This window comes from Wasmannia auropunctata, unplaced genomic scaffold, assembly GCF_000956235.1.
Source record: "Wasmannia auropunctata unplaced genomic scaffold, wasmannia.A_1.0 LD336106.1, whole genome shotgun sequence".
NCBI lineage: Eukaryota > Metazoa > Arthropoda > Insecta > Hymenoptera > Formicidae > Wasmannia > Wasmannia auropunctata.
In genome coordinates, this window is record NW_012026784.1 from 5,422,678 (window position 1) to 5,447,812 (window position 25,135).

The following is a 25,135-nucleotide window of genomic DNA, read 5'->3' on the forward strand; positions in this document are numbered from 1 at the left end:
AAACATCACGCAAAGTTGGACAGATCTTGTAGGATGCCTTGATCTAATCCCTTAAAAATTGCGTATGTCTCTGTCTCAGCATCGATAGATTGTCTTCGCTTGTCCGCGTTATTAGAATTCTCTCTGTATCAAGATAATAACCTACGAGAAAATACTGTAATTTTTATTGTAATACCGCAATTTTTTATCTAGTATTTTTGTCAATTCGCTGTTGGTGCAATCATTAACAAATCTACCATGCGTGTTTCGTGTAATATTTCTCCCAACAGCTCACGATCATTTCTTACATAACTATCATTTGTTTAGAAATTTAGCGCCAATTATATGATTATATTGCGACGATTGAAGACTGCGACAGTAACTTAAACTCATTTTTGAAAAGAATTTTAAGATTGAGGGAGGAGAATTAAATTTATTTGTGTGCTCTCATCAATTCAAAGTCAAATTCTCCCCTACTTCTGTTTTAAAGGCGAATGCACTCTCTTCTAAATCTCGTCAAACCATTAAGTAATTTTAATAAATTGTGAGTTGAGCCACTGTTGCGTCGAATCTCCCGTTTGTGGTCTCGCCTCGTCGCATTTTTGCATCCACGACGTAAACGGTTAAGCAATAGCAAAGAAACGAATGTAGCGATTAAATAGCCGAAGAAGTATGTACTCGACGACGGGCACGTCGTGTAGTAATTGCGAGATTACCAAGTTCCATGTCCTTCGCACAACACGTCATCCGTCATCATCAGCAACAATATCAACATCATCATCATCAGTATCAACATCGTCAGCAACATTAACATCGTCATCGTCGTGTTGTCGTCGTCGTCGTCGTTATCATCATCCCTGGATACGTATCCATCGTGCGTCTTCTCTCTCTCGCGGAGCCTAAGGAGGAGGAGAAAAATCACTTTTCTACGATACGTCCGTTAAGATTTCCGCTTGTCCTTTCTCGCTGTCCGAGGACGGCCCCGACGGCGGCCGTCCTCCCCCGTCGAATATAACAGATCCTTAAATTATCGTAGCCTGTGATAAAGACGTAGGCGAAAATGGACCCCTTGTTCTTTTTTTCCTTTATTTATAATATCGGCTTGATGTGTACGAATGTATTATAGTTGTACAGTTGCATCGGGATGATGCGTGTTGTAAGCCTCCCTCCCGCTTTCCTTTTCGTTTCTTCGCGCTGCTTCTCTCCTTTCTTTTTCTTTCTTTTCTTCTTCGCTCTTCTCTCTACCTTTGTCGCTCGTCGTCGTTTTTTTTTCGTGAGTTTCGCCCGTCCTCGAAAGTCTCGTTTGTTGCCCGTAGTCTCGAAATACTGTGCGAGCACCCCCGGGCGGATAGAATGAAGAAATGTAGGAAACGCGCGAGAAACGTCTCTCGAGTGTGCTGGAATAATTCGTTAATTCATTGCATAATAGCGACCGAACTTTCGTTTCGACTGATAAAATAAGAATGTGAAATCTCGGCTTTTTTTTTTGCTTCGTTCAGATTCGCGCTCGCGGATCTCGGAGAGCTATATGTGTATCGTGTGCCGATTTCTTTCAGCACGCTATAATTTTAGCCGCACTTTTGCGATATTTTTTATATACTTTTAACGTATATCAGCATAATAAAACGCAAACGTATTTATAGACTTATATTTTTGTATTTCTTTTACGAAATAATATATCATTTGGATTATTTTTTTATCGAGAATTTTATGTGGAGAACTCCCTTTTCCGGCCTCGTCTCACTCTATCTCCCGCGAGACCTACGTTTCTTCATGGGAATGTGAGCCGAACCGAACAGTGTGTGAGTGCTTTGAAGTGTGTGAACTGAAAATTAATATTTGAGATTTGATAACGATAGCGTTAGCTTGTTAACCGCGAACTAATAATGAAACTCGATGAGAAAAGTTGATAAGTAAAATAAGTCAATCCCTTTTCTAATCAGTAGGAGAAACGAGATTCGGGTCTACGGTTTTATAAGAATCTTTGATAAATATTGGATTGAGGATAGCTGATAATTAAATAATAATAATAATAATAATAATAATATTTAATAGCCGTTTGTATCGAAGGTGGCTAACGAAATATTTGACCAAGATAGGACTGCTAATTTCTTACTTCGCTGAAATCTCTTCTAAACTCCTTCAGTTTCGCGCACTGAAAATCTTGGCACTTCGGATCTGTTCTTTTTGTCTGCGTCTTCTCTTTCTTTCATCCCTCTCCCCTCTATTCCCTCCCTTTTGTCTCATTAGTATTAACGTATATATGTATTTATTTCTCGCAGTCGAAAAGGACAGATCTCCGTCTTCTCGTGATTCGAAAATAAATAATAAATAATAAACCTATAAATAAATAATAAACAGTGCGTAGCTGCGCGAAGCGATGGAGAAGGAGTGCCGTTCGCAAAGCGCTGCTCGCAAAGTATCGAAGCCGAAACTCGCGTCCGAAACGTCTCGCCGACGACGCTGAAAAATTTAGCCGATTCCCTGGATTTCGGAAAACTTATCGCCAACGTGATAGGCCCCCCCCTCCCCGTCCCCGCCCCTACCCGCCCAACCCTTGCTCTTTCCCTCATGAATGCGTTTCCACCTTTCCTAAATTACGCGTTTATAAATGTCGTCGTTTATATACATGTAACGATTTTTGTAAATAATCGGTATACATATATAAATATAATTATATATATATAAATATAAATAAATATATATATATATAAATTATATATATATGAAACACACACACACACACGCAACGTGTAAATGGACGAAACCTGTCTTCGTTGTATCGATAGTCTTATATCAGACTTGTATATGAACGGAGGGACTTTTGATTATTAAAAGTTTCCTAGAGTAAAAAAAAATAGACGAGTTTTCTCTTTGTGGTGCATCGCCACGGCATTATTATAATTAATAAGAGCATGCCTCCGCGGTTAACGCTAAATAGTTAAATATTCATGGAATATCAAGAACATTTCATGAATATATTTTAGGAATATTTATAGCGTTAGCTGATGCGAGTGTTTAAACGATAAATAATCAGTTTGAACATTAATTATAATTATTTATCGTCTAAAACCGATTATTTTTTATTCCATTTTTTATTTTTTAGCGATTTTGATATCGTCATGATAATTTATCGTAAAACTTCTCGGGAAACCATCTGAAAAGAACGAAAGCTGGGGAAGCATTGGCATTTTTTTTTTAATTTTTTTAAAGTGTGAGAAGAATTCTGACATATTGTAAGCATGAAATCATTATTATATGTATCATCATAAGACAAACTTCGTGATAATTGAGCTAATATAGTTGGCAATCTTTATTTAACAATTGTGCGCGATAATCAAGATTCATTATCTAGAAAAAAAAAAGATTTGAAAGTTATAATACTCTTAATTAAATTATGTATAACGCTGCAGTATTAAGAATCTTATATTTAAAATTATTTATATTAATGAATGTAAAGTCGAATATTTTTCTCATTGATGAATATCAAGTTGTCTCTATATCTCTTATCCCACTACACGAAAGAAATTGATTATATTCCGATCGCCTTAAAGTCGCATTTCGTGCTATCGGATATATCGGATGTAACGAAAATATAATACGTATATGTGTACTGAACAACAAAATTCTCTTCAAATGATTTTATTGTCTTAGATTTTCTCGAAATATAAATCCTCTCTTTAAATTTACTTAAACTCTCTTCAGTCCTCATTATTAAATATATCATCAATCTAACTGAAGAGGCTGTCTTTCATGTAGAGTCAAGTCCTCATAAGAGTCAAGTGCTTCCTTGATTCTTCGCATCGATCTTTCTGAGGTTCAAAATCAGATCTCGATTGAGTGAAAGCACAAATAAAGATTACAGCTCGATCTGTCAAATTCGTCAAATTCTCGCGCGTGGTAACAAACGAATTAAATCGCGTTACCGGTGGCAGCACGGATTTTTTCCGGACACCGAGTATACGACATACGCGGACAGGCGGCAGGCCAATCGGCGCGCGAGCGGCGCGCCAGCCAATCGGCGTGCGACAGCACCTCGCGGCGGACGCGTTGCATATCGCTACTCGCTGGAGTCGCTGGCCACGGCAGGCACTTCGTGTTCGTGGAAGAGCCACGTCTACGGCGACGGACCGACAGACGGCCGGATACAGGCAGACGTTGTTTGCCAGTGATCGCACGACCCAGTACCCACTGCCGTGAAGATGTTGCGAAAGTGCCTGATTCTTTTGCCGCTGCTGCTGCTCGGCGCCCTCGCCGACGAGAAGGATGTCCTGGACCTCACCGACTCGACCTTCGACAGCGAGCTCGAGCGTCACGAGAACACGCTCGTCATGTTTTACGCACCATGGTGAGAGAGGACGTCCTCGTCCCGAGTCTGTCTCTTCTAGCCGCATTTCATCACACGCTCTTGCCTCTCGCATTTACAAACTGCTTGAAACCACGCCACATTCGCGATATAAAGACGAGATATCCGCGAGGAATGAGTAGGGAATGAGAAAAATTGCGAAAAGCTCGGATTAGGGAGAGACGGAGCACTCGCGTCTCGTTAGCCACCGGGGACCGAAACCACGCCGCTTGAGAAGCTTTTTATCTTCTGTAGTGTAATTAATCTGTGTTATATTTGTAATACGGAGTCTTGTTGAGTAAGATTCATAACTTCCATCTGCTAGGAAGATCAAAAGAGGTCTTTTTTTTTGCGTCTAACCAAACGCCGGCATACGGCATTATTCGAGCGTTTGATGACGTCGATGACGTATCCCGATTTCTCCTCTCCATTTCAAAAGTCGGCGAATGTCGTCAACAATTACCTTTGCGATATCTCACGATAAAGAGATTTAAGCCGGTTGTTTTTTATAGCTGTGTCACAATTTGTCTTTTTATTTTTTTTTTCGAATTTTTGCACAACTGTGCAAAATTTACTTTTTATTCAAAAGTATATAAACACTTAAAAACATCTTATTTGTCTTATCAAAATTAGAACTTATTTTGAACATAAAGATATAGAAGACAAAAAAGGCAATTCTAATTTCTTTTTTAGAGATTATAGCATTATATAAAATATTATTTTATAGCATTATATAAAATAAGCAGCAACTAATTGTGTATTCATTTAAAAATGGAGTTTATTACTAATTTATTATTAGTTATTACTATGTGCTATTAATCAGTGTTGCATAATTTTTAAGAGGTAGTTAACAAATTGTTATCTGTCGCCAGGTGCGGGCATTGTAAACGCTTGAAACCAGAATACGCAAAAGCAGCCGAATTGCTCATAGACAGCGAGCCATCGATCACGCTCGCCAAGGTCGACTGTACAGAGGGTGGAAAGGAAACTTGCAACAAATTCTCCGTCAACGGTTACCCGACGCTCAAGATCTTTGAGCGCAACGAGTTCAGGTCCGATTACAACGGTCCTAGAGAAGCATCCGGCATTGTTAAGTACATGAAGGTAACGTCGCGTGTATCTCGTATCACGTTCGTGGGATCCAATTGTACAGTTTTCCTATAAATGTGACTATCGTTTCAGTCCCAAGTGGGACCGGCATCTAAGGAGCTAACTAGCGAGGATGCCCACAAGACGTTCCTAGAAACCGACGAAGTCACCGTGATAGGTTACTTCGAGAAGGATGATTCTCCGTTGTCCGCGGCATATCACACCGTTTCCAAGAAGCTCAGAGAGAAGGTCAGATTCGGTCACACATCGCAAAAGGAACTTTTGGATAAATTATCTCACAAGTATGTGTTGCAAAAATTATCGTTTTTTTGCACCCGTTTACAGCAAAGAAAGTAATTGTTTCAGAAATAAAGTGTATTAATTAACTGCTTATTTCAGGAACACGATTGTTCTTTACCGACCAAAGCTGCTCCAGAACAAATTCGAAGATAACAGCGTCGTGTACAAAGGCAGCGACTCCATTAGCGACGTGAATGAATTTATCACCAAGAACTAGTAAGCATTGTCATCTTATAAAAAAAAAAACTTTCGATAATTTTCGAACCATCTTGTAACGCCGATTTCGTTTGCAGCCACGGTATCGCCGGTATACGCACTCGCGACAACGCGCAGGAATTCAAAAACCCTCTGGTGGTTGCCTACTACAGTGTTGATTACGCGAAGAACCCCAAGGGTACGAACTACTGGCGCAACAGGATCATCAAGGTCGCCAAGGACTTCCCCGCGTACTTATTCGCCGTAGCTTCTAAGGACGACTTCCAACACGAGCTGAACGATTTCGGCATCGATTACGCGAAGGGCGACAAGCCAGTCGTCCTGGCGAGAGATGCCCAGAATAAGAAGTACGTTCTCAAGGAAGAGTTCTCCATGGACACGTTCGAGACATTCTTGAAGGATCTGCAGGCCGGTGCGCTGGAGCCGTACCTCAAATCCGAGCCGATCCCGGACAGCAATGCGGGTAACGTGAAGGTCGCGGTCGCCAAGAACTTCGACGAGGTGGTCAACGACAACGGCAAGGACACGCTGATCGAGTTCTACGCGCCCTGGTGCGGCCACTGCAAGAAGCTGGCGCCGGTGTTCGACGAGTTGGGCGAGAAGCTGGCGGACGAGGACATCGAGATCGTCAAATTCGACGCCACGGCGAACGACGTTCCGGCGCCGTACGAGGTGCACGGTTTCCCGACGCTCTTCTGGGCGCCCAAGGACGCCAAGGACAGCCCGGTCAAGTACGAGGGCGGCCGTGAGCTCGACGACTTCGTCAAGTACATCGCCAAACACTCCACCGACGAGCTCAAGGGCTACGATCGCAAGGGCAAGGCGGTCAAGCCTAGAACTGACGAGCTGTAAGACACTAACAGACGTAAACGTATCACGAAAGTTCGTTTCTGCATCTTTGAATGCAGTCAATGCGACGAAACGATCCGGGAGTTTTTCTCACGTAAAACACGTAAGCAATTCGGAAGTACATTCAAGAGCTCGCGAACAGTGCATAAACAGGGAGTAAATGACACTTGGGTTGCGTTCCGTTTTAACGCTCACGCGCTGTGAGCATAATTTTTCCTTGTTTGACATTTAATTAAAACAAGGATAAAATTATTCCATGAGCGCTGTAGCGCCAAAAGCGTGAATACGCAGAACAGAACGCAGTCTTAGAGTGCAGATGTCATGGATTTTCTGTGAAACGAACAAGTGAAAAATGAAATATGCTCGAATGGGTGAGGGGGAGGCAGGAGGGGAGTGTCTCTAGCATATAGGATCATGTATTGTACACTTTGTAACGATTGTATAATGACGCGATGAAGCGCGCAGAACTGATTTAAAATTTTTGCTCGTAAAACAACCATGCTTTCCCAGGATATTTGGCGAATTATAAAGTTATACAGGAAGCAAAACTCCATTCCAATTTCGCGTGTTTCGACTTATGCTAAGTTAAGAGATAATGCAGCGATTTTTGTTTACACAAAAGAGCCAAAATAAATTGTTTTATAGAAAAAAATGTTGAGAGGTCTGTGTTCCCCCTGAAATCAAATACAAGTATCACTTATATTTATGATGTAGGAATGACCGAGTCATCAGTTAAAAAAAAAAGAAAGATAAGATTTTCGTTAACGGGGTGTCACACATCCAGCAGTAGGGCCGATTATATTATCGTCATAAGAAATGTTTATTGTTAGTTACAATTTGTTATCATAGCGTTCGTAGGTTAATCATACAGTCTTACATACAAAAGCTAATTAGTAGTTTTGCAGAAAAAGGGTTTTGTATGAGCCGGTAGAAAGATTTCTCGGAGGTCAAGATCGACGATCCCTTTTTCCTCTTTTCCTGATCATAAAAATCGGATTTATTCAGACACACACACACACGCACACATACACACACATCGGGAAAAACTGCCGATACTTCTCTCATTTTTCTTGGGTTTTTGTCTTTCATCGCGTACAAACCAGTTAAACACGAGTCTCAAAATATCTCGTCTACGTATGAAAAAGATAATTAGCTTATGGCGATTATATAAGACCGCGTTTATCGATAACTCGAGGTTTACGGAGCCCTTTCGGAAAAAGTACCTTATCCGTGTGCCTGTATGTATGTGTGTGGGTGTGTGTGTGGGTGTATGTGTATATATTTGTGCGGCATAGAAGATGCATGCATATCTTTTTTTCTTTTTCTTTATTATTAGACATCAGCTCATTCATATCTAACGCGTGTTGATCAATGTTCCATATTGACATAAAGAAACCCAAGATAATCGAGCCCGTTCTTATTAATTTTTGCTTATTGCTCTGCCTCTCTCTCTGCTTATATGATGGAAGTTTGTACGGTGTGATGTGTTAATTAGTGTGTATTGTGTGTGTGTGTGTGTGTGCTCTGGAAAAACGATATTCGAATCTCGATTGACGCGCGTATATTTACCGCGGTAAAAAGTTCATATCATGTATGTATATACAATATCTCGGATGCGTAATTGATACAATATTATATATGTATATATATATGGTATATATATATACATATTTATATATATTTATATATATAACAATATATATATACCCACGAAACTCATTACAAAAAGAACACTTTCGAGCTTCGCAGCGCGACGCGCGACCTGCACAGAGGAGCGGAGCGTGTATTCGACACGTGTTTCCCAAAGCACTCATTAACTCAGGCACACTTAATTGCTTAATATACATCTCCTTTTCTATCGCTATCTTTCTCTCTCTCTTTCTTTTTCCGTCTTCCTTCTTTTTCTCTTTGCTTTCTACGAATCCGTCGTGCGCGCGTTTGCTCGTGGTAGAAGTATCTTAAGTTGTGTCGCTAAGCTTCTTTTTCCTTCAGGCGGCTTTGAGAAGTTCCGTAAAAGCGTACTGCGTGTAATAACAAGATCTACTATTCGCTAAGAGAAACGAGGAAAGAACTTAATGAACACAATTCCGCAGTCGAGCCCGTTGAATTAACGGCCGAGGGAGGTATCACGTTACGCGGCCGTTAATTCAACATCACCTTTGTGTGAGAGACACAATTTTTTTTTTCATTACAATAACCTTATAGATTAAAATCGGATCTACAAAAGAAGACGAGTGTAGCATCATATTTTCATCTCGGTATAAAGACAGCACAAGCGAAACGGAGGAGGGGAAGAGCTTATTGCGAAACAAATAGGTCGAACATTGGTGTGAATTTCGCGAAGCAGCTCGGCTGTACAATTGTGGCACACACGGTAAAATTAAAAAGGGAGATACACGGCGTCGTCGTGCGCGAGATACGCACGACCGATAATCTCCGAGTTTAGTACATCATACGCTAAAGATATCGATGGCGTATGTATGTGTGTATAAAAAAGCGCAAACCGCAAGTCCAGTCACGACTTGGTCAAGACACAAAGAACGCATTCCCCGAAATACATAAATATAATTGTAGCCGCTGTTATAATCTCCATTATGTTAGTGTTATCGTACAATAATTATAATAAAGTAATAATAATAAAATATAATAATACACACATTTAATCTAATTAGTAAAGATCTTGAAGATCCAAGTGATCTGCTGGTCTAACTATGCGCGCGTTTATAATGTAATAAATGTCCGTTTTAATTTTTCCTTCGTTCAAGAATCGCAGAAATGCGATTTTTTTTAGTAGAAAAAAAAGCGAGATGCAAAATTCAAAGTTCTCTCGAACTGTTCCCCTGAGTTTTTTACATAACTCTTTGACTGCATTTCGCACTTGTTTTGCATATTCAATGTTTCTTATTGGTATTCTCTCCCAACTCGCTCAAAAATTTTGCTGTCATTTTGTTTATTACCAAAATAAAGACACTACGATTAAAAAAAACAAAGATAGAATGCATACAATAATTATAATATTAATAATTATATTAATAATGAGATAATAATAATAATAATAGTAATAATTAATTACTACAATGATAAAGATAATCGTGTATCGTAAGATGTAAATAATTGGTGTGACAGCCTTTTTTTTAAATATTTAAATTCGAAGTACAATTCATTATTGTTAAAATGACGAAACTCACGATATAACATCTATTTTTACTTTACATAATAAAACAATCTACAACACAGATTAGTGGAAAAAAAAGAAAGTGCAACCGCATCTGCAAAAATACATATTAATGTTATAAACTGTCGTCAATGAAACAAGAAGGACTCGAGGAATACTAAAAGCTAGGAAAAAATACACAATCAATATAGTCATTACAATATATATTATAATTACACGGAAAATTGTAATGTAATGACTATACTGAGTGTGTATTTTTTCTTGATTTTTAGTATTCCTCGAGTGCTTGCTTCAATGACGACAGTTTATAGTATTATATATGTATTTGTAGACGTGGTTGCATCCTCTTTTTATTATTTTTTGCCCCTGTAAACTTGTTTTATTATGTAAAATAATTAAAAGATGTTATATCATGGTTTCCGTCATTTTAACAGTAACGAATTGTAATTCGAGTTTAAATGATAAAAAATAAGATTGTCATACCAACTATCTACATTTTACGGTACACGATTATTATACTATTATTACACGATACACGCGGGGGATCTGCGGCATTTATGACTAGCTTCTTTGCAGCTAGTTCCGCAATTCCATCATAATTTTGCCCGTGTTATGGGCTCACTTGTCATAACATCTTAAAGAAGCCTACATCTTCCCCTCTTCTTCTTCTTTACCTAAAATTTAGATTGTAATATTTACGTTAGTGCATGTATTAACAATGATAACAATAAATATTAAGCGCCTAATATTGCGTTGTTAAAAAAACATATATATATTACTGAATATTTCTTAAAATTTGAATGCTTCTTTCCATACTGACTCCAAATTTAATTTTACAATTTATTAGGAATTACTATTAAAAAAGGTAATTGGGACGTACTTGTAGTGCAGCTCGGGTTGCCGTTTCGAAAACTTCCCTCACACCTTCCTTGCTCTTGGCGGAACACTCAAGGTAGGCGAAAGCGTTGATTTTCTCGGCCATGGCCCTACCCTCCTCGGGCTTGACCGGCTCCTGTTTCATCTTGCTGAGCTCCTTGATGGTGGTAGGATCATTGCGCAAGTCTTTTTTGTTTCCCACAAGGATAATGGGCACGTTCGGGCAGAAGTGCTTCACCTCTGGTGTCCACTTCTCGGGAATGTTCTCCAAGGAATCGGGACTATCGATGGAGAAGCACATCAGGATAACGTCCGTGTCCGGATACGACAACGGACGCAACCTATCATAGTCTTCTTGTCCAGCTGTGTCCCAAAGAGCCAGTTCCACCTGTTTCGAATAAGCGAGAGAGTTCGTTGAGAAAGAAATTTTGCGAGATCTCATTGACGGAAGGTAGTAAAGAAAAAGTATTTTAAGACGAAACGCACCTGTTTGCCGTCCACCTCGATGTCGGCGACATAGTTCTCAAATACTGTAGGTACGTACACCTCGGGAAACTGGTCTTTGCTGAACACTATGAGTAGACATGTTTTACCACAAGCACCGTCGCCCACAATAACCAACTTCTTCCTAATGGCTGCCATGAATCCTAAAATGCAAAAGAGTATACGTGGTATGTATAATGGTAGTCAAACAGGCAAATCAGCGCGCTGATGTACAGTTTGACACTGGTTTGCTTATTTAGAAACATTTATCGCTTTAGAAATGTATGTGAATATTGATTGATTAATACGAAGAAGCGGAACGTGTGGTACATTTTGTTACAAGTTAGTGATAACTTTCACAATTGCAATCAAATCGATAACGAAATCATAATATGCTTAAAATCCCTTTTACTGTATCTCGCATACGGAATATACATATTCACGTCTGAAAAAAGATCCTGACGAAAATGTATATAGATTTACTTTTATCTCTCGAACAACTAATTCCATTGTGTGTTATCGATTTATCAATGTGGTTTTTATCTGCATAAAGTAAGAGGGAGATAATACGGTCTCTCTCAAGGTGAGATCCCGGGCGGCACTTTGTGTTTTCATAATTGCCAAAAAGTGGGCGATCCTCCACCAGGAATAACTTACCTACATTACAGATCAAATTTTTTTTTTTTTTTACAATTAATTTCGCAATCGTCTCTCGCGATACAGCGTTTTCAATGCGATAACGTCCGCTAGCTGTGCTTTTATCGTGTTTCCCGCTAATCGTGACTCATTTGCACAAAGTACACATACTATATAATGGATTTTCAAACTGTCTCCATCCTGTACGTATGAAGTAATCGGGCAGAATAATCTTTCGTACTAACATTATCTTGTAAAACGAGTAGCCTTATGCTTATTGTATATAGGTGCAAAAAAAAAGACGACCATTACTCTGCAAATTCTAATCTTTTGGGACGTGTGTACTTTACGTGTCAGCATATACAATTTGGAATATATACCTTACAACCTAGGAGGCGATACCGAAATTGATATCGATAAAAAGAATTTCGATCGACTAACTGCGACATTGTACGGGGAACACTACTACCAGATCGTTTGAACTAAAAGCATGCGGTGTGATAGATTTGCGGCATACAATGGATCACATTATGGAAAAACATAAAATGTGTGTGACGTCGGTAACGCGCGAGAGAGATAGCTGAAAAGAATTGGAGTTAGTTAGAAACGACATTCGGTATACTGAAACTTGCTTCCCTCGCACAGCGTCAGAGTTATTCATTACAATTGGAGTGTGGAGCAGAGCAAATATTTTTAGTCGAAAGCGTGTATACAAGTACGAAAGAGAGAGGTGAGATGGATGAGGCTAAGAAGCATTCTTCAGGATAGAATTAGGAAGAAGAGAGTTAGGGGGTGAAACCTTCGTGAGACTGTGTAACTTTCGCGTTATGTACATCTCTCCTTCTCGGAGCGTAATAAAATAATGTCTCAAACCTCGTAGGCTATACAGTTCTGTTCTTTGCTCTCTTTTTTTCTTTCTTTCTCGCATATATATATATATATATTTATTCGCAGTCTCTTTACTTCGAGCCAATCACGTAGACGACGTTTCCCTATGCGGGAATGAAAAATACAAATGCCTTCTGGCTGCTCTTTGCTACTTTTTACATATAATTACAGTATTATGAAGCAAGTGACAGAGAGAGAAAAAAAGTCTGTTCTAAATCCTGATGTGATCTACTCAAACGCGCTATGAAAAAAAAAAGCGGGACCTACGAGGACTGAAGTCTTAAAGGATATTGACTGGGTCGTACCTGATCCAGGGTACCTCGTATTGCGTGGACCGAGGCATCGGCCCACGTTGCATCCCATGTTTTTAGTCTTTCTTTCAGCGTCTCTGTTTTAAGTGGACATTTTATATATGTTAGATGTAGGTAGAGGAAGCTGCGAGATGAATGCATATATACCACACAACACATCAATAAATGCATATATATATTGTCTCATATATATATGTATATATACATATATATACGTTTTGCTTTGTTAAAAGTTATATAAATATAATTGAATTCTTTTTGAGTCATTTGAATATCATTGATATTATGATAGAATTATGAAACTTCAGATATATTCTGTTTCTTAACTCTTTCCATTCTAATGAGAAGAAATATATATATGTATATACATAGATATTCTATACACAACCAGAGTGGGTACTCAAATTTTGTGAAAGAATTCCCTGAAAATTCCCGGATTTTGCAGGAATTTTATTCAAAATTCCAGGTGAGATTAGAGAATTTCTCGATACAGCTTTAAAATAAATTAGGCACTAAGAGTTCTAATAACGTATAGAACTTGATGCGTGAAACAATTTAATCTTCTCGTATGTACAATAGTTATATCTCCATACAAAATTTTTCGAACGTAACGAAAGATTTTGTATGGAGATGTAACTACATATGTAAAGATAAATTGTTTCACTCACCAAGTTCTGCGTTATTAGACTCTTAATGCCTAATTTATTATTTCCGGATTATCATTTTTTAGATTAAAGATAGTCTTCATATAGTATATGTCAATTTTAAAATAAATTAACTTTCAATATCAGGGGCCTTCGATATGGGGCCACGTTTACTTTTTAAAGGGATTAAAATTAAATTTTAAAAATTCAAAAAATTTTCCTGAGTACAGTAAAATTACATGAGAATGATTTTCAAGGGCAAAAATGAAATTCCAGGTTTTCCCGATTTTTCCCGGTAGTACCCTGACAACGGTATGTATATGTATACACATATGCTACGAGGTTTTTTTTTCAGCAGAGTTGTCAAATGACTAAATATAACAATTCTTATACCGTTCGTATATCCTCGACGACTTATGTACACATTTAAATTGAGGCACATTGAGGAGCATAACATTCGTTGTGGCTCTCTCTCTCTACATAAGGTAGGGTCTTCAATGTTTTACTACACTCAGAGGATTGGCATGACATACGAAATGTAACATTTATAGTTGTGCCTTATATATTGATTTGGTTCACACATACACAAAAAGTGCCACATTTACTAAGTTCTCCTCTGGTCAAAGACTGTACCTTATGCATCGGGACAAAATGATAATCCGTCGAGAGGCTACATGCGAAAAAAAATAAAAATAATAAAGAGGAGACGAGAGATCGGCAGATTGCTCGTCGCTAGGCATGCAATATCAAAACACATTGTACGTATCCATTAAGGAAGAACTATCTCCGACAAAGCGTAAATCAAATCCGATGGTGCACTGTACGAACGTGACAATGCGCTATACAGAGTCCCACAGGAATTCAAAGGCAATCTCGAGGCATCGTTTCAAATGCTCATAACAACGATCTGAAATAACGGTTGCCCATTGCGGAAAAGAGAGAGCGGTCGAAAAGAGAGTGATTGACTCAGGAAGAAGTTACTACTAAATGATAGGCAACAAAGGGGAGAAACAAAAAAAAACCCAAAAGCTTTCGATATGCAAAAGTTCGACCCCTTACGTCAACAGTGCGTTACGCCTCGTGTGTCGCATCGCAACAAAACTGTAATGATAGCCAAATCACGCAGAAGCGGAAGCACAAGGAATATTTTTTTTTTCGTCTATGAGGTACAAGAGTCGCCACAAGAATCCCTTCCTGCCGACAGAATGGTATCAGGTATCGTCCCTCTTTCAGTTCCCGAAACGAAAGCCGGCTGTAAAACGTTTCGCGCGAAACGGACGACCGCGTCCAACACGTCGATATCACGAATATTCCCGACACGCAGGAACGAGTCCTTTGTTTCTCGCAATTTAAGCTGGTATTACATTTGTCGTATAAATTGTCGATAAAAATTTTCAATCGCGTTGCTCTCTTTCTCTCTCTCTCTCTCTCTGCTGCTGCAAGATAGAGAAGTTCTCGAGTATCCACAGAACTTCTTTAGCCAATCGACAAGTTTGGAAAATTTGTCGTACGACAAATGTAATAGTATCCTAACACACGTCGCTCACAATTTATCGGAGAGAGAGAGAGAGAGAGAGAGAGAGAGAAAGAGAGAGAGAGAGCGAGAGAGAGAGTGTATGTGTACGTACGTATGTGTGTATGAGAGTGAAAGAAAAAAAAAATTACATGCCGCTGACACGAAACGAGTAATCGAAACAATATTGTACGTCAAGCTGGGACCAACCCTTTCGTGTATTTCTCCGAAACATAGAGATCCACGAGGACGAGCACGCGGATCGGCGCCAGAAGACATGCAGCAGTCACCTCTGATGACCCCTAAAATCCAGTTGCCGAGCGTCTCTCCTACGAGGACGAGAACATTCCTACCTCGGGAGGGAGGAGGGTGTGTGTGTTCCTTTCAATCGCGCCTGTCACTCATTACACCCTCTGTGCTTGAAACAAAAGGAAGACGAACTCGCGGTTTTGTAAAGAAGATGAAGAGATAGAGAAAGAGATAGACAGATAGATAGAGATGAAGAAATAGAAAGATAGAGAGAGAGAAGAGATAGAGAGAAAACGTAGAGTTAAAAGGGACAGACCTAAAAAAGTCTCAGTCGCGCTTTTTCCACACTTTTCGTATTATAAAAACATATCAAAAGAAGCGAGAGGAGATAAAGAGAAAAACAAAGCTTAGAAGTACGTCTAAAGCGAACGAGATCCAAGTGAGTATGCCTCTCGGGCTAAACTAACCTATACTCTCCCACCGCGACGAGGACGGATAGCGCGTTAGTGGCCAAGGTCGGAGAGGCGAGAGAGAAAAGAGCGCGCGCGCGCGCGCTCACGTAAGAGAGAGAGAGAGAGAGAGAGAGAGAGAGAGAGAGAGAGAGAGAGAAAGACGAGAAGAGATTTCGTGGCGGACATTCAGGACGCCATCGATGACGCGAGTGTTCAGGAGACGCCAATGATAACGCGAATTCTCGGGAGACGCCACCGACGTCGCGGACGTTCGGAGATCCGGCCCGTTCTTCGCTCTCTATCTGCACTCTCCTGCACTCTTCGTCGCGTATATACGAGGCGTCCTCGCGTATATATACCGTATATACCGCGCACTCGCCGTGATGACGGCAGACGGAGAAAGGAGGCGTAGAAAGTGCGACCGGAGGAGTAACAGAGAGGCCCCACGGAATCCCAGAGGCCGCGTTCCTTCCGCACCGCGGATTCCTCTGCTCCACCTTCTCTCCCTTTTCCCCTATCCTCGCCGCGCCGGAGTACGCGAAAATCTTCCCCCGGGGATCTCCCACGCGGCGGACGGGAAAAAGAAACGGGAGCGCGGCGGTGAACCGAATGGAACGTGTAACTCCCCTGGCCCCCTCCCTTCTTCCCCGAGAGAGATCGGCGCGACGAGGTACCTCCCGACGATGCTGGGGCACGTTCGAGCGTGCGATCGCGTCACGTCAGAAGCGCGCACATACCTCAGAATTTGTTTACGCGGGTGGAGCGCGAGGGAGGAGAGGAACGCCGACCGACGTCGTCGGGTCGGGCGACACATCCGGCATCGGAGCGAGCGAGCGTTGTCACGAAGGCGAGACGACGTCGACGATCGTATAGAGATTCAGCCGCACAATCGCGACCACGTAGACGAAGGGGGAGCGGAGAGGAGAGGGAGGGGTGGGGTGGGCCGGTGCCGAGAGAGGCGAGGCGAGGCGAGACGAGGCGAAGAAAGCACGAGGTGTCTGTTCCTTTTAACTGCAATCACGCGATTCTCTCCTCCTCCGGTGTCCCGGAGGAACTTTGTGCACACACGGAGAACTCCCGGGGGCCGGAGGGGGGAAAGGAAGAAAAGGGGCTGCGGAAGCGACGACGTTGCGCGAGAGTGCGTGGTGTGGCGTAACACAAGGGGGAGATATACTCGGAAGGACAGTCGTCACGACAATGGAAAGAAGAGAAAGAGAAGTAGAGAGAAAGAGAAAGAGAGAGAGAGTGCGCGAAGCGAGAGGCGTTTACTTACTGGACTAAACGGCCACGCAGCGTCAGGAAGAACCCGAGAGCATTCCAAGAGATCCGGTCGCTCGCAACGGATTATTTGCTTGGCCCCGCGACAGCAGCGGCAGCGGTGGCGACGGCGACAGCGGTGACGGCGGCGACGAAGATAACGATGACGACGTGGACGTAGACTGAGCACGAATCGCGCGATACAACGACGAACGAACGACCGTCGGTCGGACGACGCGGATGTACGTACGTACGTACGACGGGAGCGCCGAAAAGTCTATAGCTGAGCTGAGCTGAACTGTGCCGAGCCGAGCCGACTAGCCGAGCCACCACCGTGTTTCGTCCGTGTTCAGAGCGCGCCTCGCCGTGCGGTGATACGGAGCGGACGAGATTCGCGACGCATGGCACTCCCTCGAGGCCTCCTCGCGCAACCCGTTCTCTCTCTCTTTCTCTCCTCGTCTACTTATCCCCGTCTCGCTCTATCTCTCTCCCTCCCTCCCACCCTCTCTCTCTCTTTCTCTCCCTCACTCACTCGACTCGCGGAGAAGGCTCCTTTTTTTTCCCTCTTTTAGCACCGTACCCGGCCCGACGTCCCGGCGGGATCTCCAACGCGCCCGGACGGGTTCTCGACGCTCGCACACACGGTGTACCACGCACCCTCGCACCACTCCGGCCGGCGTTAAATTAAGATATATTTGCGTATTTACCTGAGATCTTAAGCGACAGAAAGTCAAGAAAATGGCTGCCCTCGATGGCCACACCTCGATCTGTTGAGTGTGCGGCGAATGGCCGCGGTGGTGAGGACGAGCGGCGGCGGCGGCAACTTCGGCTCGCTCCAGGGACGTGCCGACACGTGCCGACTGCCGAAGCATCTCGCCGGCTCCTTCGCGCGAAACTAGATCGATTCGCAAATTTCTCAGGCCGGACATCGATACTTATGTTATTAATATTGTTTTTCATTATTATTAATGTAAAAAAATTATTAGACATGCTTCGTAGCATGACATTCTTGACTAAATTAAATAGAACTAACGATTAATTAATCGATCACAATTGTGTGCTCTTCTAAAGAAATGATTTTTATAGGCGTATCTAATGAAAATAAACTATACATTCGCGCGAACGGATATTAAAACTACTCAATTTCACGTGTTACATCTATTCTTATCTGCCACCTTTGTGCACTTTCTACACTTGAAAGAGATAAAACATCTAGAAGAGAAAGAGAAAACAAAAAAAATCTAGAGGTGTAGAAGAGCGTGTTTTCAGTAGCGCATGTTTCCACTGATCACTCTCGCGAATCGAGCCACAGTTCATTGATCGTAAAGGGCGAAATAGCTTAGATCCATTTGGAAATTCGCCGCCGCTCTCGGGGCCGCGTGGCGCCCGCGCTCGCGACGTCTCGCCCCGATCCTGCTTCCGAAACCGGCGAATCACGCGCCACTGGCGCGCACCACACACGTCATGACGTCACGGACCTGTGGAAGAAACTTTGCGCACACTTCACGCTTCGTACCGCCGCCGGCCGCCGGCCGCCGCTTGTAGGTGGATGACGGAAAGGGTTGGAAAATATGTAAATAACGGCCGCGATTGTGTCCCACCATCGTGTCTCTGCATACGCGGCGCGTTTACTGTCGTCGCGTTGCGCGCGCAACGCGAAATTTCGTTGAATTTTAGGGAAACGAAAATATCGAGATATCACTAATATATTTTAATTGCAGAATCTGCATTTCTCTTTGTGTTTTAAGATTGTTCAATATAAAGATATAATCAAATAATTGTAAAGTCGATGAAATACTGACAAAATATATATAGCTGCCCAGAATTTTGATGTAAAAATTAAAATTAGTTATTTATAAAAATATAATTTTGCGCTGCATTCGCGTTGCGAATTTATTTATAATTTGGTTTAACGTACTGTAATTTGTTCAGTACAAATGGATTAATTAGGATGTATGCGGATGCGTATAGAGAAAGCAAATTAATTGCAGAGTCTTTACGTCCGGTCGTAATCTAAGTTTTATTTCACAATATTATACACGAATACACGTCCGTGCACGTCAGTGTTTATTTACCAGCTGACTATATTCATCTCATCTCCGCGGTTGATCGCATGACTTGTCTATCGGAGAGCTGCCTGTTATCCTTCTATTGTTTACAACAAACACATTAAAAGATTTAAATTCTAGCAACGTTTCTCTTTTTTTCCCTGCATGTGCAGCCTACAATTAATTAATGCATGATTATTTAAGACGTTACGTTTATCCGTATCACAGTCCGACGTGTGCAGTATTATATATATACGTTAATAATTTGCTCGACAAGAGAAGATTATAATAATGATACAATGCAATAAAACGATAAGATACTTAAGAAGTATCAAGCGTTGTTATGCTCTCATTATTTTCGCTAACCGACCTATTTGTCTCGTGCAGTATTTATCTCTATGTGTGTCTATTTTCGTTTTTTTTGTCGCCGAACAGCTGAGCGGATCCGCAGACCCATCAGCGTTTAATACATACATATTTCTCATGAATTTTCTTGACGCGGAATAATTTCGTTTTTTGCAGCTAAATAAGTAGTGGCGATGCGACCGCCACAATTAAATGTAAATTTAAAAAATTTTTTTATCGATTATGAGAGAGAAAAGAATTCGAAAAATTCTGTTTATAATTAGATTAATTGCGGAGGATTGAAACTCCTGTTTACTCACCACTATTATATCTCAGATTGTGACGTCAGAAGCGAGAAAATACATAATAAAAATTCTTGCAAAATATATATATATATTCAAATATAAACATTTCTCAATAAAATATTGGCGGTCGGAACAGCTTTATAAAATATACTGAAAATTACTTTTTGTATTGGAAAGATATTAAATTATATTTATTTCTATGTTATTAATTTAAGAGAGAGAGAGAGAGAGAGAGAGAGAGAGAGAGAGAGAGAGGATGTTGTCAGGATGTTATTTCATTATCTGATTATGACATTTTTAGATACATGATTATTTATTAATTATGGAAAAAAAGGAGTTTTCGGTATATTTTACAAGTCGGTTCTATTATATCGATTGAATGTTTTTATTGAAGCATATTTCCATTTCAATATATATTTTGTAAGAAGTTTTATTGTGTACTTTCTCGCCTCTGACGTCAGAATCTGAAATAGTAGTGGTGAGTGAACAGGAGCCTTAAATATATGTATGCAAAGTTAAAGGAAATTCACATATCTATACACTTTTGCGATCGTGCAAAAGATAGATTTTTCCTACTGATGAACCAATTTCACGCCGGTGCGTGCGCCGTGCGTGCGGCGAGTGCGTGCGTGCACGTAGCGTGTCATTAACCGGCTTATCGGCCGGATAAAATATAAATGCCGGCGTCAAGAATTTCCCCTCCCAATTGCCGGCCGCGAAATGAAATGGTCTCGAGCGCTATATACTTCCTATCCCTCTCCCTTCTTTTACGGAGGAGTTCAAGGACGCGGGGACGGGATTTCTCGGGTGACGACGGTTTGAAAGAGCAAAGGGTTCGAATTAACGAACGGAATTACGAGCAATTCGGCATATTCTTTGTTTCACGCGTACGCGGAGCTCCGATATTCTTTCTCCTGATAAACTGGCACGCATACACTTTACGGCGCTCTATTCGCGTATACGGACTTTGACAGTCAGCTGATTCTAGATATAAGAAATCCCATATGAACGATCGAACGATTCGCTTCTAATCGCGGATAACGCTCGAGGTGTATCGTGTGCATGTGCCAATCAACCAATATATATACTAGCATATACACGCCGTCCGCGCGTGCGTACTGCCGTAAAAATGTACGCGCAGCCGTGTGCGTGCGTGTGTACGTACTACGCGCGCGCGCGTAGTGGCCAAATAAGAATGATGTCATCGCGTGACGCACGTGGAATCGGTGGAATTGGCTGGGGCGCTCGCACGCCCGGCCGGCCGAACCCGGTGGAAATACGGGGAATGCGGCCGTTAATGGAATCTACATACGCGTATCTCCGCCCGTACGTATAGGTACGGCGGAGAAACCGTATCCGTTGATTATCAACGCGTGGCGAACGCCGCTCGTCCTCGTATTACCCAGAGATACACGCCGCGATAAGCCGCGCGCTCTCCGCCCGCGAGCAGCTTCCTTTCTTCTTGCGGATAGAAAGCGCGCATTACACGTTATTCGCACGAATCACACGCGCGCACGTCCCCGTCTCTTTCTCATTTCCAGTTATACATCAAAATCGTTTCCCTAAAGAAAGAAAAAAAAAAACAAGATATGCGCGTGATTGTACGTTCGAGGGATTCTTCGATATTCACGAATACACACAAAGAGATTAGTCTGTTTGTCAGAAGCTTTTTATTTGTCTCGATTTTTTTTTTACTTCTTTGGTTTTATCTATCAATATTTCGGAGTACGTAAACAATTTTTCCAATTATCTAATGGAAGAAATACGGCGAAACAATAAAAAAGAAATCCGAATATGTTCTTCATGATGCAATTTTTATTACGTTTAATTCGTTCGTTAGTATTATTAGCACGTTGACTTTATTCTCAATATGCAATGTGCTAAGCTGACCCGCATACTCCAGAAACGCGAGACGCATTTGTGAAACCTGATATGCAAAAGTTTTCGTCTGTGTTTAATCGAAGATTTCAATCAATAATCACGTAATAACCATGCGTTTATAAAATGCGTTGATAGAGATGTCAATTTCGTACAACACCGGCGTGGAACACACGATGTGAATAAAATGTTAAACAATGATTTGCGACTCGCTCGGTATCACGAATCCGTATATATATATTTCGCGTCTATTGAACGTTTCGTTACTCTCATTCGAGACTTATGTAAACAAGTGCGTTATACAAATCCGCTTTTGTCGTTCGTAATGCAGCGCATGAATCTAGAAATAATGCCCTGGATGATGCGGAGAAAAACGGGATATCGCTGAATTATTATTATTAGTCATTTAAATAATCATGGCATTTAGAAAACATTTTGTCACGTTGTATCGATCTAGCATGTATGCTATAAAAAATTGTACAATAGCCAAAGAGAAGATGAGGAGAGTGGAAAGAGGCCCCGATGTGTTACATCCATAATGGCTAATCTATGAAATGAATTCTATGGTACGCGCCAATGATACATTATCGCTTTAGATGTGACGACAGAATTATCATTGAAGCTGTAAAATCTTCGCCTTATGGCGGCTTTTAGAAAACGATACAATGATACTGATCTGTAACTACAAGTGGGAAAGAAAGTCAGCTATGATGTCCATAAAATTCATGTCCATTTATCACACAATCAGCCGCGTTTTTTAATTTTGTTGCGGTGGTTCCGGATCGTTCGGATTGCCGCCCATTTGCCGTCTCAGCGACTCGATCAACTCGGGGTTTGCGCTCTGCATTTGCTGCGCCAACTGCTGGCCCCTGAAACATTTATGCACACATGCAGATATATTATGCAAACTGCACCTACGCAAGTTATACACGAACTTCTCCACCTATTGCACTGCAAATCCAAGTGTGTGTACTGTAGTCACTTTTAACACATTTATACGCGTGCCATATTTTTACACATTTTATCTGTGTTTTACACAGTTAAATGCAGATTTTTTTACACGCTTAATTTTACAATAATATGTGTAAGCGTAATACGTGTAAAAAAATATGCATTTAACTGTGTAAAACACAGATAAAATATGTAAAAATATAAAACGCGTACAAATGCGTGACACACAGATTTACACACTTGGATTTGCAGTGTGTAACTTAAATTTCCGAAATTTATGATTCTGTTCAACAAAACTTACGCCTCTATGAGTAATTCCATGCGACCACCTTCCTCTACGTTTCCAGACATGAGATTACACATCATATTTTGCATAGCCGGGTCGGATAACATCTGACGCGCCATGTTCATTAAAGAGGGATTGCTCAGAAGAGTGCTCAGATCCATGCCGGGCAAATTAGGTAGAGACTGATTGACACCTAATTGAGCCAATTTCTCCTCCGCCAATTGCAAATTATTCCGATAACTCTCGTTATCCGGTTCCATCGCTAAGGCCTTCTCGTAACTCTCCTTAGCCTCTTTATGCCTGTCCAAACTTGAATATGCTAGACCTAATCGACCGTATGCCTTGCTGTACGATGGATCGATAGAAAGCGCCGTGTTACAGTCTTTAATGGCTAAGGTGTGGTTACCGAGTTTGCTATGAACGGCGGCTCTATTACAATAATACACTGCATTGCGACCGTCTAATGTTATTGCCCTGCAAGCAAAACGGACGAGCTCAAGTTAGAGGAGAGAGCAAATATTTACGCTTAATTAATAAGAGAGAAACTATGCAAGTACTTTGTGTAATTAGCAAGCGCTTCGTGGTGTTTCTCTTGCTTCATGAGAGCGTTGCCTTCGTTCTTCAATCTTTCCGCTTCGGCCTTTGCCTCCGGCGTAGCTTCCGGACCCAGGACTGGCGCGGCATTCTCCACCGCATTCTTATAAATTTGATACAGATTTACATTTGCCGGGGCGTCTGATGCCTGTACGTTATAAGCACTTTCCAAGCACTGTATCGCCACTTCCAAACTCTCTCGCGAGTCGGCAGTTATATCACCATCTTGCAACTGGTCTGTCAGAAATTTGACAATCAACGAGACTAGTCCCTTGACAGCCATCAGTACTCAGTGGAAAAATATTCCTGCAAGGAAGACATCCAAAAATATGATATTCCACCGTGCCATATACATGTGCATACATATGTATATCAAGTGTATCGCTACTAGTTTATAATTGGCAAATAGAAGATAAAAAAAAATTGAAAGAAAAGTAGCGTTGAGACAAGAGAGGTACATCGAAGTACATATTCCTCTTAATTGTGTGCGAGCACGAGATTAGAAAAATCTCGACTTTGGCCAAACTCTAATAACTTAATTGACAATTAACTTATCAAATAACATTTGTCATTCTCTTGTTAACGCAGGATTATTAATTTGTCATTCAACATATGGAAAAGGATTAGATTGCAGGTTAAGCAGTTAAAAATTCTGTTTGAGGCGAATTTAAATTCTACCGATTAAATTAATCGGAGTTAATCGGCCGAAGTGACTGTGAACGTGGCATGTTAACAACTATCGTATTGCGCTAATTCATTCTGAATCGACATAACCAAAAAAAACAATATAACCAAAAAAGCCTCGTCGAGCGCGCTCTCAAGGATCGAAGGGAACATCGAAGGGCGAGGGGGATCCTCTCCGGGGATACGATCCTCGATATTTCCGAGTTGCCGTTGCCTGCAAACGCGTTTTATCTAAGAAAAATGGCATCGAACCGAGCATCGTGAACTCGTGACAGTTGACACGAGCTGAATGAACGTATGCAACGACGACGACGACGACAACGATGACGACGACAACGGATCGTGACGACGAGCGAGCGCGCTGAGGAAACGCGAGGAAGTCGCACCTTTGTCTCGATCAACGGCCGATCCGAAGCAGGAACAGAACACCGAACGGAACACAGGCGGAGGGGAACCTCCACTCGCGCGGCACGTAGCGGTTCGAGGTTCGAGGTCTATATCGAAACCGCCACTTCACTTCAGTTACGTTCGCTCACTGACACCAGAGAGAATCCGAGACTCGAGAGAGGACATGACGGCCTTTTGGCTGTAACACTAAAATGCATTCGTGCACTAACGCCCTCTGAAGAAGTGGATCCAAATTACATAGCAAAATCCAGATTTCTGCGCAATTTGTGGTGCGTGTCCGTACTAAATCCCCTTATTCGAGTTTGCTGGATTTTTATTTTCGAAAAATTACGTATTCAAAAGTATGTACATTTCCGTACTTTCTAATGCGTAAT

At 41.5% G+C, this 25,135-nt stretch overlaps 3 protein-coding genes across 12 annotated transcripts; 1 reads left to right on the plus strand and 2 right to left on the minus strand.

Annotated features, from left to right (window-relative positions):
- The first annotated feature begins 4,063 nt into the window (after positions 1-4,063).
- On the plus strand, positions 4,064-6,867 carry LOC105454312 (protein disulfide-isomerase A3). The gene is made up of 5 exons (XM_011696863.1): positions 4,064-4,327; positions 5,197-5,428; positions 5,507-5,715; positions 5,813-5,929; positions 6,007-6,867. Exons 1-5 carry the CDS (start codon positions 4,182-4,184, stop codon positions 6,779-6,781), a joined length of 1,479 nt encoding a protein of 492 aa, XP_011695165.1. The 5' UTR covers positions 4,064-4,181; the 3' UTR covers positions 6,782-6,867.
- Positions 6,868-9,711: 2,844 nt separating this feature from the next.
- On the minus strand, positions 9,712-18,071 carry LOC105454320 (ras-like GTP-binding protein Rho1). Of its 9 annotated transcripts, none has more exons than XM_011696883.1 (6): positions 17,970-18,054; positions 15,515-15,722; positions 13,142-13,224; positions 11,316-11,476; positions 10,834-11,217; positions 9,712-10,627 (listed from the first exon to the last, which is right to left on the minus strand). In XM_011696883.1, the coding sequence occupies exons 3-6, from the start codon at positions 13,197-13,199 to the stop codon at positions 10,589-10,591; spliced, it is 642 nt and encodes a 213-aa protein (XP_011695185.1). In that variant the 5' UTR covers positions 13,200-13,224; positions 15,515-15,722; positions 17,970-18,054; the 3' UTR covers positions 9,712-10,588. The 9 variants fall into 9 exon arrangements, with proteins under 9 accessions (XP_011695185.1, XP_011695202.1, XP_011695206.1 ...); XM_011696900.1 differs by having other exon boundaries at positions 15,515-15,717; positions 17,970-18,051; XM_011696904.1 differs by lacking the exon at positions 17,970-18,054 and adding an exon at positions 17,279-17,669 and having other exon boundaries at positions 15,515-15,717.
- A 3,540-nt stretch (positions 18,072-21,611) lies between these two features.
- Positions 21,612-24,921, minus strand: LOC105454370 (small glutamine-rich tetratricopeptide repeat-containing protein alpha-like). 2 transcript variants are annotated; one of them, XM_011696943.1, is made up of 4 exons: positions 24,740-24,921; positions 23,633-23,975; positions 23,091-23,549; positions 21,612-22,707 (listed from the first exon to the last, which is right to left on the minus strand). In XM_011696943.1, the coding sequence occupies exons 2-4, from the start codon at positions 23,950-23,952 to the stop codon at positions 22,596-22,598; spliced, it is 891 nt and encodes a 296-aa protein (XP_011695245.1). In that variant the 5' UTR covers positions 23,953-23,975; positions 24,740-24,921; the 3' UTR covers positions 21,612-22,595. The 2 variants fall into 2 exon arrangements, with proteins under 2 accessions (XP_011695245.1, XP_011695255.1); XM_011696953.1 differs by lacking the exon at positions 24,740-24,921 and adding an exon at positions 24,233-24,446.
- Positions 24,922-25,135: the final 214 nt, after the last annotated feature.